The sequence below is a fragment of the Zea mays genome, chromosome 3 (genome assembly GCF_902167145.1).
Source record: "Zea mays cultivar B73 chromosome 3, Zm-B73-REFERENCE-NAM-5.0, whole genome shotgun sequence".
Lineage (NCBI taxonomy): Eukaryota > Viridiplantae > Streptophyta > Magnoliopsida > Poales > Poaceae > Zea > Zea mays.
In genome coordinates this window covers 26,318,702-26,339,979 of record NC_050098.1, presented here as the reverse complement: position 1 = coordinate 26,339,979, position 21,278 = coordinate 26,318,702, and the positions used below count along the sequence as shown (strand labels likewise).

The window sequence follows — 21,278 nt, the reverse complement described above, 5'->3', positions numbered from 1 at the left end:
GAACCTATGGTTCGGGGTGCCCATGGTATCGTTGCCGCTATACATGGAGCAGCACCTGAACACATTCGCGCTGGTGGCTGGCATGGGCGTCGCTATGGCAATGGACGTGGACAGGAGGAAGGGACACTTTATGGGCCACTTGATTCTGCTGCATCGATGAAAATGTGGGTTATTTCCTTTGATCACAATCAAGCTGTTGCTAATCTCAACACTGAAGATGGTTACTCAATTCAGGGAAGCTTTCCGAAGACAATACTCTAGGTTGTGATTCTGCTCTTTATGATCGGTTTCATAGCAGGTGGCTTCATTTTGGGGGCTCCTCACAATGCAATTTTGCTGATATTTGTTGTGGTCATATTTTGTTTTGTTGATGCACTTCTGATCTGGAATGCTTGCTAGGGTAGCAGAGGCGCAGTTGGGTTTGCTAATCGCTATTTTGATGCTGATTCCAGGACTGCCAAAGATGGACAGTATGTAAAGGTTACAGGGGTATGTATAATGCCAACGAAATTGTTTGATCTATTCTTATCTTTTTACTTGAATCGGTTCACTTGTGGTGCTCTTTATTCATCCTATATGTTTATTTTAATTCACTATTGGTAAATAACACTGCCCTGACATGTTGATTATTAAAGTTTTCATTTGACTCAACATGAGCAACGTGTTCTGCATCAGTCCTCTTAAAATCCTTTCATGTTTTCTCTGTCACATAGTTTACCTTTTATTCTTTTCAGGAGCGCAAAATTTGTCCAGGATCGAGCATACAAGTGATTCTACTGTGTGATGTTGTTTATTCATTATTTTATCTAGCCACCCAGAGTTTATGCATCTCTACAAAGTGTCTCATGTCTCGTGCAATTGATGAACTAATACTCCACAATCTTTTGTATTGGGTAATTTAGGATCTTGTACAATTTAGTTGGTTGTTTGTTTACTCAGCTGACCACACATCAGTTTATGCAACAAAAATAGGTTTGGGAAATGTGTTAGTGCCCCAGCTGCACTATTTTTGTTTGTTTATGCTAAATCAATTAGGGCCTTTTGCTTTACAATTCTCCTCTTTACGATCCAACATTAGTTGGTTCAGCCTCGGGGTTCCTTAAATATTATATTTTCGTTCAGGTTCGATTAGGTTGGCATGATTCGAAGTCGAGTTGAAGCATGGGGCCAATGCTGGTAACGCTCTTCTGAGCTTATTATCATCTTTAACTTCATGATGATGGGGTACTCAACATTTTGTTCCATGACAGGTCTTGTGAATGCTCTGAAGTTGATCCAGCCCATCACCAAGCGCCCCAACGTTGTGAGTACCAGTGCTGCCCGCTTCAATATTTTTGCTGTTGTGATACCCCCCGGTTAATTTACAAGGAGGTTGAAGCGAACTAGAGAGAAGAGGAAGATGTTGGTGGTGACGGATCCGATGCTGTGGCACAAGGTCGCCGCCGTCTCCGGTAACCCACCTTTTTTCTTCACTCTTTTCGTCCTCTCCCCCGCCCCTTCTTCCTGGAATCCTCTTTCCTTAATCAGACCACCGAGATGAGTGGTTGATTTGAGCAGGGGTTGCCGCTTTGGGGCTCGGCACCTACGGCGCGCACATGTTCCGCCCCAAGAACCCCACGTACAAAGAGGTAGATGACGTTCTCCATCATGCTACTGACTTTTGTAGCTGTACTGTACATGTGGTCTAGACTCCAGATTAGAGAGCGAAAAGAAAAGGAGTGATTCAAAATTACCGGAGTTTCTTTAGTTTGTGCTCAAACGGTCAAATGAAATCTTGATACCTATCCTAAGACGATTCTAATATGTGCATTAGTTTTTGGCAGAGTAGGAGTCTCTGTGCTTAGAGCGAGCACACTGTCACTTCTGATAACATTGTAATCCTGTTTTTCTACAGCCTCCGATTCGTTCTCCCAATTTAGCGATTTGTTTTTTTATAATTTGTTGTGAATGGTTTTGGCAGGTTTGGCACACAGCATCCCTGTACCATCTCGTCCACACCGCGGTGCTGCTCGGGACGCCCATCACCAAGCGCCCCGACGTTGTACCAGTGCTGCATGCTTCAATATTTTTGCTGTTGTGATACCTCCCGGTTAATTTACATGGACTCTCCGATTCTTGACGTGTTTGCAGTGGAGGGCTCCTCACTGCTGGAATCGTGCTCTTCTCTGGAACGTAAGCATTTGTCCCCCCTAACCAAAACGTAAATTATCAGAAGACATTGAATTAGAAAAATGAATTTGTTCTTCTGACATCTTTCATTTACATTGGAATTGTGTCATAAAATCTTTATTGATAGAGGATGTACAATTTTGTTAGGTGCTACACCGTGGCTTATCTTGAAGACAGGAAGTTTTCTTCACCGGCACCATTGGGGGGCTTTGCGTTTATTGCTGCTTGGGCTAGCCTCCTGTGTGTGTACTATGTCTGGTATTGACGTGCTGCAGTTTTCTTTGTCATGATCACCGTCTATGGCATCGGAAACCTCCCTTATACGGGTAAAGGATCCAGTTTTTTCTTGACTTTTGATCCCTAGATCTATGATACATCCACTATCCAGCTACATGCCTGCAATGCACACTTGGACATAGACGGTACAGCCATGATTTGTGCCAATGTTGCATTGAATTGCAGGTATGATATTTTGGTTGAGAACCTCATGCGCACAAGGGGATCATGCATGTCATCCGGAAGAAGGAAGATCCTAGAAGATATGTCTCTAATCTAACAAGATTATCTGCCCTTATGTTCGTCACTGTCAATGAAGTTGTTCTTTCACTCTATATTATAGAATTAGGGCCTCTTTGGATACAAGGACTAATTTTCCTTCAATCAACCCGTGATTACCACCTTCACGGCTCACAAGCCCTAGATGTCCTCCTAACGCGTCGTCCCATGTGTGCTTGGAGGAATTATGCCACAGGAAAGGGGGAAGCCAGTTTGGTTTCTTACTTAGCATATTAATTATAGCTGCAGTACTACAATTGTTGGGGATAGGGAATCATATTTTTTGATGCATTTATAGTTTGATACTTGATACAAAACTTTTACTTGAAACTGCACATGTGTTCTCTATTCATTATCTGAATGATTTTGTTCTGTTGGTGTTTCTTTGTCATCAATTTAACCTGTCTTGAACTTATTATATAATTCAGGGTGCACTGAATGTTGTGATGGGTAATGTGCTGAGATAGGTGATTTGTTCCTGCAGAGTACACATGTTTTATTTCCTCACATTTTTTCTTGCATCTGCAGTTTTCTTTGTCTTTATAATATGTCAAGTAGGAATACTTGTCGTTGATACTATAATATAACTTTTGGTTAGGTCAGAAAGATTACGTTCACTGTGTCAACAACTGTTGGCAAAAAACTAATGGCTGGATCTATAAGTACTGTGAAAAAGGTATGGTGAAAAGCACCAGTGAGTTATTTATTTTTTGTTATTTTTTCTTTGCATCAACGGAAGGTTCACACCAATTACTTTCAGCCTGAACTAAAACAACAATTTAGTTCTATATTGGTTGTAGGCGAATAATTCATGAGATATTAAGTTAATGATAATTCATGAGATATCAAGTATGCCTGTTGATATGAGTTTATTTATTATTGCAAACTTAGTATGCCTTTATTTAGATATGTACAACTTAGCATCCTGCCTGTAGATCGACGCATCGAACAGGCGGAGGAGGAGGGCGAGGGGCTCGGAGCTAGACCTGAAAGTTTGGGCCGTGCTGTTTTGGGCCGCTCAGGCATGGCCCAAGAAAACGGGCTTAAAGCACGGCCCGACACGAAGTATATTGGGTCGTGACAGCACGACACGAATATAGGGCTGGGTCGGGCTTTGATTTTCAGCCCATCGTGCCGCCCGGCCCGGCATGAGTGACTGGGCCCGGCACGACGTGCTTTAGTGTCGTGCCGGGCTTAAATTTTAAGTGTTTGGCCCAGCACGGCCCGACCCAAAAATATTAAGGGCCATATCGGCCCGAAGACTTACAGCCCAAGGCACGATGGGCTCGTGTCGTGCTGGCCCGGCCCGGCCCAAGTTTCAGGTCTACTCGGAGCTCTATGGTGGTGGTGGCTTCAATTTCTAGGGGCCTGAAGCAGACGGAGAGGAGAGGAGAGAACAAGAGACGGAGGAGGGGAAGCGAGGCAAGGAAAAAGGGGAAGAAATGTTTTTTGGCTTGCTATGTATTCCACCACCACTTTCTCTCTCTCGGTCCCACGCTGCAACACACGGGCACCTACCTATTTGTACATAAGTTATCGTAGTATTCTATATTTCCATTGCAACGCACGGGCACCCACCTATTTGTACATAAGTTGTCATAGTATTCTATGTTTCCGTTGCAACGCACGGGCACCCACCTATGGATTGATTACGGGGTCATTGCTAGGCTAGGCTATGCTTCATTTCACTTAGTAGTTAACTGTTTGTACAATGCATCTACTTATGAATAACAAGATCTTGAAACTAAACCGAACATGACTTCAATAACTTCTCCTTATAACAGGAAGGTGAGGACTGAACTTCTACAACATTATGGCCGCAATCGCAAGTTCTACCTCAAGAGAAAGCGGTTCGACAACTACCGATCAGAGATGGCCCGGTCGTTGTTCTGCCTCTGCCCGCTGGGATGGGCACCTTGGAGTCCTCGGCTCGTGGAATCAGTCCTGCTAGGCTGCATTCCGGTTATAATTGCTGATAACATACGTCTGTCGTTCCCTCCAGTCCTCCAGTGGCAGGAGATCTCACTGCAGGTGGCTGAGAAGGACAGCCAGTCTTGAGATGGTGCTTGACCATGTTGTGGCAACCAATTTGACCGTGATACAGAAGAATTTGTGGGATCCAGTGAAGCAGAGGGCTCTGGTTTTCAATCGTCCGATGGAAGCAGGCGCTGCTACATGGCAAGTTTTGAGGGAGCTTGAGGTTTTGCTGGACCAGTCTCGGAGGAGATCTGTTGGATCCTATTCCTGGAGGAGGTGAAGCACACAGAAGGTCATCTGTTGCAGCTGTGTACCCATGGTTTGCACTCTGCAGTTCACAGCATGCCGCCCTGGCTGACAACATCAACATTGAGTCGAGACCTGAGCCTGAGATCCACCTCTGACATGGTTTTTTCTCACCAGAAATTCAGAATGACGATCTCAAACCAGAGCTCTACTTCTGACATGGATTTTCTAATCTAGAAATTCTGAATATTGATCTCAAGCAAGAGTTCCCAACCTTCAGTTAGGTCAATGGGAATATGGGCTGTTAGCTCAACCTTCGTTGGCTTGTTGTCTGGTTAGTGCCTAACTGGAGATCCCAATCTCAGTTGACAAGTTGACCAGGTCTGTATAACGTATAGGCATACCGTTCACACATTTATTTATTCTTTTAAGAACTAGGATGAGTTTGCTTTTCTTGCCATAGAAAGAACATAGATCTTACTGCAATTTAGAGGTTGCAGCATATTTTTTGTATTTATTTTTTTGGTTGCACACTTGTATAGTTGTCGGGCTGTTGTGTATGCTACTTAAATTCTTCTGTAAATAGAATGGTGTCAAAGAATGAGTTGATTTTAAGATAACGAGAAGCACTCTAGCCTATTAAAAGAACAGCGAAACATGACTGAGATCTATTCTACAGTCGTTATCTCAACCATACTTCCTCCGTACCAAAAGAATGACCCTGTAGATGTGTTGGGTTAGTTTTATATAAAATATTAGCAATACTTATATCACTAAGTAAATTTATTATAAAAATAAATTCCGATATCTAATATTCTTTTATATATAATTGGTCGAAGTTGAAAAATATTTGACTTTCTCAAAAAGCAAGTGAGAATGACTTTCGTTGTAGGTTTGTGGGACGGGGTATGCAAGTATCAACCGTTCATATTCATGGCATGCATTACTTAAACGGTTCTCTAAACATAAAAGACAATAAATAGACTAAGAACAAGGTTATTAAAATGATAAAACGTTAAAACATTTAAATAACATAGGAAAAATATTAATATATCATAATTTCAGACAATAACATAAAGTTAAATACTAAAACAGAGAGGTTAGTGGATTTACCAAAACTTCACCCATGAGTCGCATTGGACCCTAAAAATAACTAATAGACTGGGCCTAAAAGTAGCTAATGGTGTTTATAGTTTAAAACATAAAAAACATTAAATGCGGTTTCAATCTCTAATTAGAGTTTTGCATTTAAACGTAGTTTTAGTAACACTTACTACGATGGAGCGTCTCCAAATTAAATCTCTTAGTAAATATATATTATATCTAAAGATAGCTCAAGAGATGAGTATTAATCGAGGTTATACACACTCGAGTTAAGAGATTGAGATGGACTCTTCGCGAAAAGATCGTCTTCTGATTTAGACATTAAGACACGAGATATTAAACAAAAATGTATATGCCTCGAGACACCTTAAGAAATACTAGGTGAGTACCCGTGCGTTGCAACGGAACCGTATAATAACACGATAACTTATGTACACATGAAACCAGTAGTACTTACACATTAGCTTTTTTCAGATTTTGAATTTCCGCTTCTTTAGCTTTGATTTGAAGATCTTTCTTTGTTCTGTCCTTTTTCAGCGCAGTGCATTAATTTTTCTGCAAACAAGATTACAGAGAATCATCACCTGTTGATCATACTGAGTTATCTAAAAACAATCCCCACTAACCAGTAAAAAAAGAGTTGGTCAGCAGCACCAGTTTTAGTAGTAGTAGATCAGACCTCATCTCAATTTAGATTCAAACAAGATTGGTAAAAATGTACAGTTCTAAGGATCCACAAAAATACAGAATACTGCCACGAATGATAACACAAGGTACGCACCAACTCATTCCTTTCCTTGGAGACACGGTCCAGTTCTATCTGCAGCTGTGAAGACCAAGAGCATTAGGAACAAAAGGCAAAAAAAAACGCTCCACCCCGAACACGAAAAAAGCCTGATGACCTTCGTAGACCATTTGGAAAATTTGGCCCTGTTAAAGACATATATCTGTCGAAGGATTACTACACTCGGTAAGGTACCTTGACTTAATTATTGAATGGGTGTTTGCCCGTGGACACCTATGTGCAACTTAGTGATCTCTCCCTGAACTTTATAGTACACTAAAGGTGAAAGGCTCTATGTGACTATCTTGTCACTGTTATGCTGAACCATATATATTTCAGATTATTTTTGTTAACACCCTCGTGTGTACTCTAGGATATCTGAACGTGTACTATGTATTGGGTATTCCAAAATCTCTGATGAGTGAAGTGGGTTGCGAACCAATGAACCTTGATGTTGGACGTGCTGACCAGTGCGCAGGTGCCTATGTGGTGTGATAGTTGTTTCGTTCGGTTAGCAGAAACTGATAGGAGTTATAGCTCAGTTGGTTGTAGAAGTCTGGTAGCCTTGCTATTATCAAGATGATATCATATAATTGTCCATGTTTTACACAATGTTTAGAAGAACCCATAATAATGAGCAGATGACAGTTTCCCTATCCTTGATGTTTTGACTATAGGAACATATAGAGCAGATGACAGTTTCGTGAGAACGTGTGTCATACTAAGCCAGCTGCGAGCTCGAGTGAGAATACAGGCATTGCTTAGGACCACTACGCTGAATTTCTATAGTCAAAACATATACAGGCATTCTATATTAACAAAAATATAGTTAAACAATTAATGTTTTTGCATGTTAATGCATTTTTATCATATTGATTCCGTAGCAACGCACGGGCATATACCTAGTAATAAAATAAGTTATTAATTAGTATACACATATTTACATAAAGTATCTTTCTACCAATCAGCAAAATCAGTTCTCAATGCTCACCTTTTTAGCTTCTGAGGATGCATCAATCTGTTCCATTCGGTCATGTGCTACGTGACACGGAGAACTTGTATCACCAACCTCAGGTGGAATTCTCATGTTGTCCACCTATATAGCACAACCCAAATACATCATCATTTCCATGCAGCATAAACATCTATTTTCATTATATACAAATGAACAATAATTTTTTAATATGTACCTGGTTACCAGCTGTTATTAATGTTAACGCATGTTCACATCCAGTCATGGTGTTATGCTCATCCTACAAAATAAAAATTTTGTTAGTACATTGATTTTATATATTCATTATATACAATACTTTATGCAAGATTATATATTTATCTTTTACATACCATTTTATGGCATGTAATTGAATTGTCATCTTCCATTCCATGGCCAGCATTATTATTATTTACTTCTCCTTCCTGGTACAAATAATATGTTACTATGCATACTATATGTTACAAATAGTATAACATTTAAAAAATTGGAATCTTATTACCTGGTTTTCCTCATCATCACTAACATCACATGACTCATTACATCCAATGTCTGGCTCCAATCGGCATAGAAAGCCATCGAGCTCATCCAACACATCCATTGCCTTGTCGTACCCTGCTTTTGACATACACGCCTGGCGAACAACTTTCATTGTTTTCGTTAGCAACATTTTATGTCTGTATGATTTAGTAACTCCATCCTTTCCCCTGAAGCTCTTATCAATTCTTTCAAACGGTACATCTTTTCTTGATGAGACAGTGTACCTTTGCAATATATACTTTGAAGGTATCTTTTCAACTTATAGATGCATGAAGGCTCTTAAAAGATGAACACACAATAGACCTTAAAACATGAAAACCAACAATTATTTTTTTAATGATATACATTAATTTGTACTACAATCAACAAATTATTTAGTATGCAAATTTATTCTTTTAATCAACACAATATGTACAAACCTGTATGTTCCCACTGTTTGCACTCGCACGTATACTCCCCAGCTTCTATGTCCGCTGTTATTTTGAATTGATATTGTCCCCACACAATTTTATTAGACCTTTTTGTATGTTGTACGATCCAATCTTTATCACAACCGTCTGTGTCATTTAATATTTTGTATGCAGTGGTGTATTTCATTGATTCCTCAATCTATTCATAACAGCTCTGGTGTATGCCCTAGAGACTCTCACTTCGAACCTATACAATGTATCTGTTGTCCTTGGTCCCTATAAGACGTTATTATCATAATTAAACAACATATTTACATAAACATGTATGCCATACATTATTGATAACAAGCACGACATACCTTGCTCATCAATGCCTCCTTTGATTCTTTCATTTTCCTGCTATGCGACATTTTCATCATTTATTTAGCGAACTCATGCAGAGGGGTGTTCACATCTACATGTGATTGCTTCACTAATCTGTTCATGGTCTCACTTCGTTGTGTAGATATCATTACCCCACAGAAGTCATTTTTAGAAAATGCTGGTAACCATTCCTTCCTTATTTCATATAATTTGCGTAGAGTCATATCTTCATGAAGATTGAACTCCTCTAGCATCATTTCCCAGGCACATTCAAACTCATGAGGAGTTAATGGATGATGTATAATAGATTGGAATGTTGTTTTAAAATCCTTATCAGCAAACCTTGCATATAATTCATTTAAGAATGGCATAAATCTGTTCTGGACATGCCATAAACACAGTCTATGAACTGTTTTTGGAAATACAGTTCTTAGAGCAATTGGCATTGCAGGATCTTGATCTGCAATTGCTCACAAACTATTATTTTACTTTCACAATAAATTATTTGACTTTTTTGCATAACAAATTGACACACCACATACCTGTTAGCATAACTCTCGGACCCTCGCATCCCATACATGTTTTGAATGAATTGAATGCCCATTCAAAAGTCTGAACTGTTTCATCTCCCAACAAAACAAATCCAAACACTGTACACTGCAGATGGCTGTTAGCTCCAACAAACATGCCCAATGGTTTATCATATATATTTGTCTTGTGTGTTGTATCAAATGTCACAGCATCACCATAATCTGCATATTCCCCCTGCATACTTGCGTGTGTAGCATCCCAAAAATTCAAATCTTAAAAATTTCTCAAACTCGCTCTAAATTCAAAATGAATTTCAAATTTCATTTCAAAATGTTTGTTTGCGAGTTGATATCAGCAAATAAAATATAGTGGTCTATATTCTCTCCAAAATCCTCCTCCAAATATCCTACAAATATTTCCCCAGTGATCCCCCTCAAATTCTTTCCAGAAATACTGTCCAGATATTTCCCCAGTGATCCCCCTCAAATTCTTTCCAGAAATACTGTCCAGATATTTCTCCAGTGATCCCCCTCAAATTCTTTCCAGAAATACTGTCCAAATATTCCACCGATATATCTCCAAGTATTTTCTTCCTAAGAAATACCTTCAGAATCATTTTTCAAGTCCCTACAAATATTTTCTTCATAACTTTTCTCATGCTCATACGTATACGTATGCCTCCGGTGTCATACGGTGAGCTCTACAAGCTAATCTCACTTATACAAGACAAATACATGCTAATCTCCCACTAATCCTCTCATCCTCCCACTAATCCTCTCATCCCTCCCCCTAATCCCCCCACCATGGCTATAAATAGAGGGGCAAGGGCCTCCTCTCATCCCACCCCAAGCCATTTCATGGCAACTCTCCCCCCCACACACACACCCACTCCATGTTCCACACAAGCACACACTAGCACAAGGATCGTTCGATCGTTCTTCGATCGTTCGTCCCCTGTTCTTAGTTTGTTCGTTCGTTCGTCCGATCGTTCATGGTTCGTTCGTCCGTTCGTCCGATCGTTCGATCGTTCGTCCGTTCGTTCGTCCAAATAATCTTTTTCCTACCGTTATGCTGCCGAAATTCCGATCGTTCGTTCGTTCGATCAATCGATCGTTCATCGTTCGTTCATAGTTCCTATTCATCGTTCATCGTTCGTTCATAGTCCCTATTCATCGTTCTTCCAGATAATCTTTGTCCTGCCGTTATGCTGCCGAAATTCCGATCGTTCGTTCGTCCGATCACTCGATCGTTCGTCCGTTCGTTCATCCAAATAATCTTTGTCCTGCCGTTATGCTGCCGAAATTCCGATCGTTCGTTCGTTCGATCATTCGATCGTTCATCGTTCGTTCATAGTTCCTATTCATCGTTACTATTCACTGACACTATTCACCATCGTTACTATTCAGTGTTACTATTCATCATCGTTACTATTCATCATCGTTACTACTCATCGATGATATCTAGTAACTTTTTCGTCGTCACTATTCATCGTTACTATTCATCGATTAGCCGATCACCCCAAATTTCAACTACTCATACATCATGTTGTCCAGTCCACCTAAGACCAGCCAGACCCATATTCCAGTCATACGAACTCCGGTGACTGTGATTTTCCTTCCAGTAGGGAACTTCCCATCTGGTCACCCATCCCAGGTTTCTCCAAGTTGAGCACGCTTAACTTTAAGATTCCTTCGAACCAGGCTTCCAAACTCACATTCCAATAATCCTCGTTTCTAAATTCTTATCAAACTATTCCCTATCCAACCATGTCATCCCTTAAGCATGGTCCATATTCCAGAAAACTCCCAAAATACTCTTGTCCCATATTCTGCCTATAACTCTCCTGTTCATACTAAGTCAGACGATTCATTCGTCACTATTCTCACCAACAGTGAACTTCACTGTACTACACCACATACACCCAGCTATAAATACACCCAGCTACCCTCTCCCTCTCCACACACACTCAACACCCTCAGCCAAGGCAAACACCCCACCCACTCAGTTACTCTGCTCTGCCGGCTACACACATAGTGTCGCTTCGCCTCCAGTCCACCCTCCTGGTAAGCACCTCCGCTCCACCACTAGTAGTATCTCAACACCGCATGCCACATATTCTACTCAAGACTCTACCCATCCATGTATCACTATTCTGACCACTATACTAAATATTTGTTGCTATACTTGTTGGTTTGTATGTTTGCTTGTTCATGTTGCATAGTTATCGGAGCGTTCGTGCCGTCTCGTGGAGGCCAGATCCGCAAGTCTACGCTAGGCGGTGGAGCCAGAAGCCAGTTCCACGAGCTCCCCTTCCCCCTTCGCCGAATAAGCACGACAAGCTCACTGGATCCCTTTGATGCATAAATTACCTATGATTTTTCAACCACAACCCTCAGCCGGTTATTTTATGCATGATATGATTTTGAGACAAGTTATTATGGCCACCCAGCCGCTTGCCGCAATCAATCCCTGATATATATGTTCCAAATGATTTGAGAACAGGTGTGAGTTTTCAAAAGAAAATGCTTTTTCAAAATGTGTGTGATGAAGGGTTTTCACCCTTATCGCCTTGTGAGTGGGATAATCAGGGACTCCCTGGTTTAGGGGAGGGCCTAAGGTGTTGGCTCAGCTGGTTTAGGCGTGAGCAGAAGGATTGTCTTCTCATATAAGGACCGGTTTGTCATCTTCACTACCTGTACTCTTTAATAGTACAACCACTCGAGACTGTGTGGGCAGTCACTCAATCTGAACTCGTACGGTCCAACCCCAGGGTTATGAAGGCTGGGGAGCGCCGGGAGGATAAGGAGGGGGAAAGTTTTGTCCGGTTTGGACATGGTGGTGGCCTGACTCCTTCCGGATAACCGTTAAGGTTAGGACGTGCGGGGAAAGAAAGAGAGTCGGATTCGGGTCTCATTGGCCATGGGATCGCAGAGCCGAACTAGTGGGTAAAGTGTACACCTCTGCGCAGAGTTTGAAAACCTATTCGAATATTCTGTGTCCACAGGAATGGACGAGTCTGCTATGGTATGGCAATTAATGTTTTGTTTTCCAAAAAAGGGTGCGTTTGAGAAAAGTGTTTTTAAAAGGTTCGGCGATTGAGCCGTGAGCTATGGTGGACGGGAAGTCGAGTAGCTGTTTTTGAAAATGAAAACCAGTGGGAAACTGCTGAGATACCTGGATGGTTTAGTCCAGGGGATTTTGTTATAATACTGAAAAACTTCCTGCTCCTTTTGGAGAGGATGCGCTTTGCAAAAATACAAAATGTTTTTCAAAACAACTCTGCATAAAATATTGTTGTTTCTGCAAAATATCCTGAGCTCCACATATTCCATGCATTATATCTGATTTCCCCATTCCGCGGGTGAAGGTGGGCTGCTGAGTATGTTTGTACTCACCCTTGCTTATTTGTTGTTTTTCAGAAAAAGGAGATCGAGTAAGAGTTACGACTGTTCCCAACCTTGCCTGTGGCTGTTGGACCGCTGAATTGCTTCACTGCGTATATCGGGCTGCTTCAGCCCCACTCTGATGATATGTCCCGAGTTGTGGACCAACTCTTAAAGTTGATCGCCACCTTTATAGGTTTGTCTCGTTTAAGCAGATCTGGAACCATCTGATGTATAAATGTGTTTACTAGCCTCCTGGGACTAGTAATTGTATCACATTTGATTCCCAGAGGATCGGGACGCTTCAGGTGGTATCAGAGCTGTTAGGTTGGCCACAGGACGTAACCCTTAGCCTGATCAAAAGTTTTTGAGTCAAAACTATTTTCTTAAAAAAAATTCTTGCTCTCATCCCTTCATTTCAAAAATGCTTTCCCCTTTCCTTCTCTCAGAAGTCAGATAGAGGTCCGTTGCCAAACCAGCTTGTGCCAGAATGAAGATGGTTTCCCCAAGTTGCTGAGAACATGCACAGTTCGCCTCGGAATCAGGAGCCAGCCAGAGTATGATGGTCGTGAATTCGTCGAGCATGGCACAGAGAAGTGTGTCGTGACTGTATACATTGGATCCAGTCCGCACCATGTGGAATGGAGTGTCACTGCTGCTGGGCACAGATTCAAAGACACCTGCCAAGTCGTCGCTCGCAAGGCAATGAGGGCCCTGTGTCAGATCTATGAAAAAGAAGTGGCCGACACCCCGCTCAGATTCTTTCCGCCCTTTCAGAGAGATCGTCCAGTTTGGATGGCCAGGATGCGTGCATTGGAAAGAAAGCAGATGCTTGAGGATGACCCCACCGTCGTGTACCTCACTGCATACCTGCTCACCCTTGATGCACAGTATGATTTCTTGGCTCGGCACCACCGTCAGATGATTGCCCGAGCAGAAGATGCAGAGAAGCGCAACCATCAGCTGCATGTGGATCTCACCACAGCTCAAGCCCGTGTAACTGCCTTGGAGAGTCGTGAAGTCATTGCTGTTAAAGCCCTGAAGCAAGCCAAGGATGAGCACGTCCAGAAGTTGATGGAGGCCTACTTGGTAAACCATAACCAACGTAGAGCCCTGCGGATCCAAGAGCCCGCTTCATCCAACCCTGTTCAACCCATCAGAGCTGAAGACCCCCAGATTCTTGAAGGCCACCCGGACTCTATCAGAGGAGAGAAGATTTGGGAACCACCGGAAGGAGCCATAGTCTTGGAAGGAATTCCAGTCTCCCCTAAGGCTATGGATAAGCAAGAGCACCCCGAGTCCTCCCAAGATCCCCCGCCGGAGTTGTGTGAGCCCCTCACCATGAAGAAGATTCCAGCGCCCTCTGAGGAGCTACAAGAGACAGTCCCGCTTGAAGAAGAGTTCGACCCCGTGCTGCCATCTCAGTCGCTGCCAGAAGAAGTCATCAACATCATCTCCCTCTTAACCCATCCAGGAGATGTCTCAGATTGAAGTTGTGTGCCAGCCTTGCCAAAAGAGAAGCTGCCTGGTCTGAAGTTAGTTATGCCCAGTCCTCTGCATGCATTGGGTAGTGAAGTTTTTCTTCACTTTGGCTAGAGCCCTACATGTATGAGAGGTAATCGTGTAGACTCGTGTTTTGAAAAACTCTAATTGTGTTGCCCCCTAGGGCATTTCAAAATGAATTTCGCTTGGTGTTTTCCTCCCTTTTGAGTGCATATGTGATGCTTTAACGTTAGTGCTCATAAGTTGCATTTAGCATAGTTCTCAATTCAGGAGCCAAGCAATAGTAGTTATGCTTAGCCTCGAATCTGAGTAGTCCGTGCTTTGGAAAAACTCTATTCTTCCCTTATTCAAAACATTCGATTTGTTTGTGCTTATCATTGCTGAGCTTGTGTGTTTTATTTTTTTTAAGAAAGGTTTTCTCTAAAAACATAGATCACAAATTAGATCTAATCCTCACCTTATGCTTCCATTCTCATCTTAACCCATCTCAAGAGAAAAGTGCCATACCCAAGAAGATACCGGGAAGCTTACACTTGAAGCATGGAATAAGCTACAGAAGGAACCAGTCCAACCGCTCAGTCAAAAGGACCGACCGTGAGAATCAAAGAACTGCCGCTGAGTCAAAGTAAACAGGAAAAGAGGACAGAAGGAGTTATTACCATACAGAGAGGCAAAGATTCTTGGAACCAGAAACCACAAACATCAGGGTCATTGAGCCCACCACTCACCCGTGCCCCCCGCACGCGTGCCCGCCTCCATGCGCACCCCCACCGCCACCCACACCCCCTTTTGCAGCGCACCCACCGCCATCGTCGCCGGCAACATGCCCCCCTCCCCATGTCGCACCTGCTGCCTCGTGTCACCTGCTCCATCACTACCACTCCACACCTCCCCCGAGCACCCCCGCTCGCCTATAACCCCCCCCACCAGCTCCCTCATCTCGCTCAAAGCAAAGCACACTCCAGATAAACCCCCTGCCAAATAGCAAGCAACTCCATTTTCCACTCCCTCGCCCCTAAGATCACAATGCTCGGTGATTCTTAGGTTGAAGACTGTTGCACATGGTTCATAGTCTTTGGTTTCCTCCAGTGTATGATAGTAATACTCTTTGATAGAATCCTCGAGTGGGAAGAGCAAAGCGAAAGAAAGAGGCAGTGAAAAGTGAAAAGAGAAAAGAAGATAGTGAAGAGAAGATGAGAAGAAGGTTCTCCCAAAATCAACCCTGTGTCAGTCATTTCTCCGCAGCCTGCTCAAGCAGCAACAGCAGAAGAAGGTCCCGTAACACCCTTGTTATGAGGTACTTCAAGGAGTTCAAATCCCCAAGATTCAAGAGTTCTAACCTCATTCTTTTTAAGTGGGGTAGTGTTCCGGTAAGGTTCCTGCTATGGAGAAAAAGAAGAAGGCCTGTAGCAAGCTTGTGGAGGACCCGATCGTCCAAGCATATAAGTTTCTGGATGAGAAGTGATCACCCAAGTTTTGTTGATGAAGCACCAGAAGACCAATCAAGGAAGGAATCCATGTGGGAGTTCACAAGAGAAAGGTTTGCGTGTTAGCATCGATGCTTCTTCAATAAGCTAGCTGCCAAGCAAAAGCTAGAAGCCTGAAGATGATCTTTGAGTAGCCAGAATCAGCGTTTGCAATCAGCAACCGGATGCTCCTGAAAGGCCAGATTTTGTTGAAGTTCCATCTCCTCGAAGAGTCTGCAAAGTGAAGATATGTAGCTGAAGTAAAGCTATACCCATAACCCTTCTAAGCCGAATCTCGAGGACGAGATTCATTTTAAGTGGGGTAGATTTGTAGCATCCAAAAAATTCAAATCTTAAAAATTTCTCAAACTCGCTCTAAATTCAAAATGAATTTCAAATTTCATTTCAAAATGTTTGTTTGCGAGTTGATATCAGCAAATAAAATATAGTGGTCTATATTCTCTCCAAAATCCTCCTCCAAATATCCTACAAATATTTCGCCAGTGATCCCCCTCAAATTCTTTCCAGAAATACTGTCCAGATATTTCCCCAGTGACCCCCCTCAAATTCTTTCCAGAAATACTGTCCAGATATTTCTCCAGTGATCCCCCTCAAATTCTTTCCAGAAATACTGTCCAAATATTCCACCGATATATCTCCAAGTATTTTCTTCCTAAGAAATACCTTCAGAATCATTTTTCAAGTCCCTACAAATATTTTCTTCATAACTTTTCTCATGCTCATACGTATACGTATGCCTCCGGTGTCATACGGTGAGCTCTACAAGCTAATCTCACTTATACAAGACAAATACATGCTAATCTCCCACTAATCCTCTCATCCTCCCACTAATCCTCTCATCCCTCCCCCTAATCCCCCCACCATGGCTATAAATAGAGGGGCAAGGGCCTCCTCTCATCCCACCCCAAGCCATTTCATGGCAACTGTCCCCCCCCCACACACACCCACTCCATGTTCCACACAAGCACACACTAGCACAAGGATCGTTCGATCGTTCTTCGATCGTTCGTCCCCTGTTCTTAGTTTGTTCGTTCGTTCGTCCGATCGTTCGATCGTTCGTTCGTCCGATCACTCGATCGTTCGTCCGTTCGTTCATCCAAATAATCTTTGTCATGTCGTTATGCTGCCGAAATTCCGATTGTTCGTTCGTTCGATCATTCGATCGTTCATCGTTCGTTCATAGTTCCTATTCATCGTTTATCGTTCGTTCATGGTCCCTATTCATCGTTCTTCCAGATAATCTTTGGCCTGCCATTATGCTGCCGAAATTTCGATCATTCGATCGTTCATCCGTTCGTTCATAGTTCCTATTCATCGTTCATCGTTCGTTCATAGTTCCTATTCATCGTCCATCGTTCGTTCATACGACTATTCATCATCACTATTCACCGTTACTATTCACCATCGTTACTATTCAGTGTTACTATTCTTCATCGTTACTATTCATCATCGTTACTACTCATCGATGATATCTAGTAACTTTTTCGTCGTCACTATTCATCGTTACTATTCATCGATTTGCCGATCACCCCAAATTTCAACTACTCATACATCATGTTGTCCAGTCCACCTAAGACCAGCCAGACCCATATTCCAGTCATATGAACTCCGGTGACTGTGATTTTCCTTCCAGTAGGGAACTTCCCATCTGGTCACCCATCCCAGGTTTCTCCAAGTTGAGCACGCTTAACTTTAAGATTCCTTCGAACCAGGCTTCCAAACTCAGATTCCAATAATCCTCGTTTCTAAATTCTTATCAAACTATTCCCTATCCAACCATGTCATCCCTTAAGCATGGTCCATATTCCAGAAAACTCCCAAAATACTCTTGTCCCATATTCTGTCTATAACTCTCCTGTTCATACTAAGTCAGACGATTCATTCGTCACTATTCTCACCAACAGTGAACTTCACTGTGCTACACCACATACACCCAGCTATAAATACACCCAGCTACCCTCTCCCTCTCCACACACACTCAACACCCTCAGCCAAGGCAAACACCCCACCCACTCAGTTACTCTGCTCTGCCGGCTACACGCATAGTGTCGCTTCGCCTCCAGTCCACCCTCCTGGTAAGCACCTCCGCTCCACAACTAGTAGTATCTCAACACCACATGACACATATTCTATTCAAGACTCTACCCATCCATGTATCATTATTCTGACCACTATACTAAATATTTGTTGCTATACTTGTTGGTTTGTATGTTTGCTTGTTCATGTTGCATAGTTATTGGAGCGTTCGTGCCGTCTCGTGGAGGCCAGATCCGCGAGTCTACGCTAGGCGGTGGAGCCAGAAGCCAGTTCCGCGAGCTCCCCTTCCCCCTTCGCCGAATAAGCACGGCAAGCTCACTGGATCCCTTTGATGCATAAATTACCTATGATTTTTCAACCACAACCCTCAGCCTGTTATTTTATGCATGATATGATTTTGAGACAAGTTATTATGGCCACCCAGCCGCTTGCCGCAATCAATCCCTGATATATATGTTCCAAATGATTTGAGAACAGGTGTGAGTTTTCAAAAGAAAATGCTTTTCAAAATGTGTGTGATGAAGGGTTTTCACCCTTATCGCCTTGTGAGTGAGATAATCAGGGACTCCCTGGTTTAGGGGAGGGCCTAAGGTGTTGGCTCAGCTGGTTTAGGCGTGAGCAGAAGGATTGTCCTCTCATATAAGGACCGGTTTGTCATCTTCACTACCTGTACTCTTTAATAGTACAACCACTCGAGACTGTGTGGGCAGTCACTCAATCTAAACTCGTACGGTCCAACCCCAGGGTTATGAAGGCTGGGGAGCACCGGGAGGATAAGGAGGGGGGAAGTTTTGTCCGGTTTGGACATGGTGGTGGCATGACTCCTTCCGGATAACCGTTAAGGTTAGGACGTGCGGGGAAAGAAAGAGAGTCTGATTCGGGTCTCATTGGCCATGGGATCGCAGAGCCGAACTAGTGGGTAAAGTGTACACCTCTGCGTAGAGTTTGAAAACCTATTCGAATAGTTTGTGTCCACAGAAATGGACGAGTCTGGTATGGTATGGCATTTAATGTTTTGTTTTCCAAAAAAGGGTGCGTTTGAGAAAAGTGGTTTTTAAAAGGTTCGGGGGTTGAGCCGTGAGCTATGGTGGACGGGAAGTCCAGTAGATGTTTTTAAAAATGAAAACCAGTGGGAAACTGCTGAGATACCTGGATGGTTTAGTCCAGGGGATTTTGTTATAATACTGAAAAACTTCCTGCTCCTTTTGGAGAGGATGCGCTTTGCAAAAATACAAAATGTTTTTCAAAACAACTCTGCATAAAATATTGCTGTTTCTGCAAAATATCCTGAGCTCCACATATTCCATGCATTATATCTGATTTCCCCATTCCGCGGGTGAAGGTGGGCTGCTGAGTACGTTTGTACTCACCCTTGCTTATTTGTTGTTTTTCAGAAAAAGGAGATCGGGTAAGAGTTACGCCTGTTCCCAACCTTGCCTGTGGCTGTTGGACCGCTGAATTGCTTCACTGCGTATATCGGGGTGCTTCAGCCCCACTCTGATGATATGTCCCGAGTTGTGGACCAACTCTTAAAGTTGATCGCCACCTTTATAGGTTTGTCTCGTTTAAGCAGATCTGGAATCATCTGATGTATAAATGTGTTTACTAGCCTCCTGGGACTAGTAATTGTATCACATTTGAGTCCCAGAGGATCGGGATGCTTCATGTGTGACCAAAAATTACTCACTATTTTCCCATCATTGTCTAGCTGAAAATCACAAAAAATTGTGGATTCTGTTTCTTGCATTCCATAAAGAAAGCCAAAAGTTTGGCTATATCATTTGTGCAGTTTTCTTGTCTCCTTGCTGCCCTCCTACATTTGTATGCCCAAAAAATAATTATACAAACATTTACTATAGTAATATTTATGGCACTTAATATATACACAGGAAACATAAAAATATTGCTTACATGTTTTCAGATCTTGAGTAGTTATCGATACGTTCTCTGGCCCATCATGCATGTCTGATATAAAATCAACTATGCAATGTTGCGGCACTCGGCTATCATGCATTGCGTCAACAAAATTTATGAACTCAGCATCCCTACTTTTGTTGCAACGTAAATGTTGTTTCTCTGCTTTGTCAGTTATGAACTCATGGTTATGCTCCAAGTTAACCAGTTCAAATTTTGCAGCTACAACCATTTTTTTCATCATCATATATTTTTTTAATTTTATTCCAGCCTTACATTGCGTACGCCCCGAAGTCCTATTCCTCATCCTAGGTGTATCATTTGATTTTGGTGCACTTTTACCTTCACGTGAACAATTTATCCACTTACTGAATGTCTTCTCTCTGTATTTCTTCAGTGGAAATCCAACTTCATATGCATACCATTTATAGAATTTATATGCATCATCAACATCCTTGAAAGTCATCCCTACCGTTGGCACTATATTTGGATCAATGTTTTTTCTGCAAATTCATTGACATTGTTGTTTGTACCACAAAATATGATCATAACAATATAATCAATCAAGAATCAAATACAACAATTGGACTTACATGTGAATGCATTATTTAAGGCGTATCTATCTCCCTGGAGCTAATATTGGACATCGGAGGTCGAACCCTTTGTTCTCCTTCTTCCCCTATGCTCATCTCGTCGATTACAGGACCCAGTAGAGCAGGAGGTGGTGTAACCAGTAAGTTACCATCAACTACTCCCTCTGTCTCTGGATCATGACGAACGCCATCTCCTACCATCGCCGACGATTGTCCAGAGCCGGCCATCTCCACCGCCAACTAGTTATGCAGTCTTGGGGTGTTTTTTCAAATGAAAGGAAATCACGGATACTATACTAAACAAGTAACTGCATCCACGTTTCCAGGGTATTTCCATTATTTCCGAAACTGTACCGATATTATAGCGATGTACATGTAATACAAATATCCCTAACACACTACTTACGCACAATGACACAATATTTTATGCAAACGGTATATACTATATATGCAACATTTATAGCGTATCTATTTTATGTCATATCTTTCAACATCTTATTCGACATTATCTTTAACTGCCGCCATTATACCCCATGCAAGATCCATAAATTCCGTGCCCACGTAACAGAGTAAGCACGTTTGCATGTGGAATCTAATCCCTATAATTCCGCGCCACTTCCATATGTTTACCACCTAGCCATTAAACCAAACGTGTAACGGCGCCGTCTGTCCTGCATGTCGTCTGTCTCGA

At 42.3% G+C, this 21,278-nt stretch overlaps 1 protein-coding gene and 1 pseudogene across 2 annotated transcripts; both read left to right on the top strand.

Annotated features, from left to right (window-relative positions):
* Positions 1-1,296: 1,296 nt before the first annotated feature.
* LOC118476788 (transmembrane protein 256 homolog) lies at positions 1,297-2,725 on the top strand. The gene is made up of 6 exons (XM_035966561.1): positions 1,297-1,451; positions 1,558-1,628; positions 1,961-2,076; positions 2,131-2,172; positions 2,317-2,427; positions 2,632-2,725. Exons 1-6 carry the CDS (start codon positions 1,400-1,402, stop codon positions 2,723-2,725), a joined length of 486 nt encoding a protein of 161 aa, XP_035822454.1. The 5' UTR covers positions 1,297-1,399.
* Positions 2,726-4,467: 1,742 nt separating this feature from the next.
* On the top strand, positions 4,468-5,597 carry LOC103648980 (probable glucuronosyltransferase Os03g0107900; annotated as a pseudogene). Its single transcript, XR_002268324.1, has one exon. The product of XR_002268324.1 is annotated as a probable glucuronosyltransferase Os03g0107900 (transcript).
* The last annotated feature ends 15,681 nt before the right edge of the window (positions 5,598-21,278 follow it).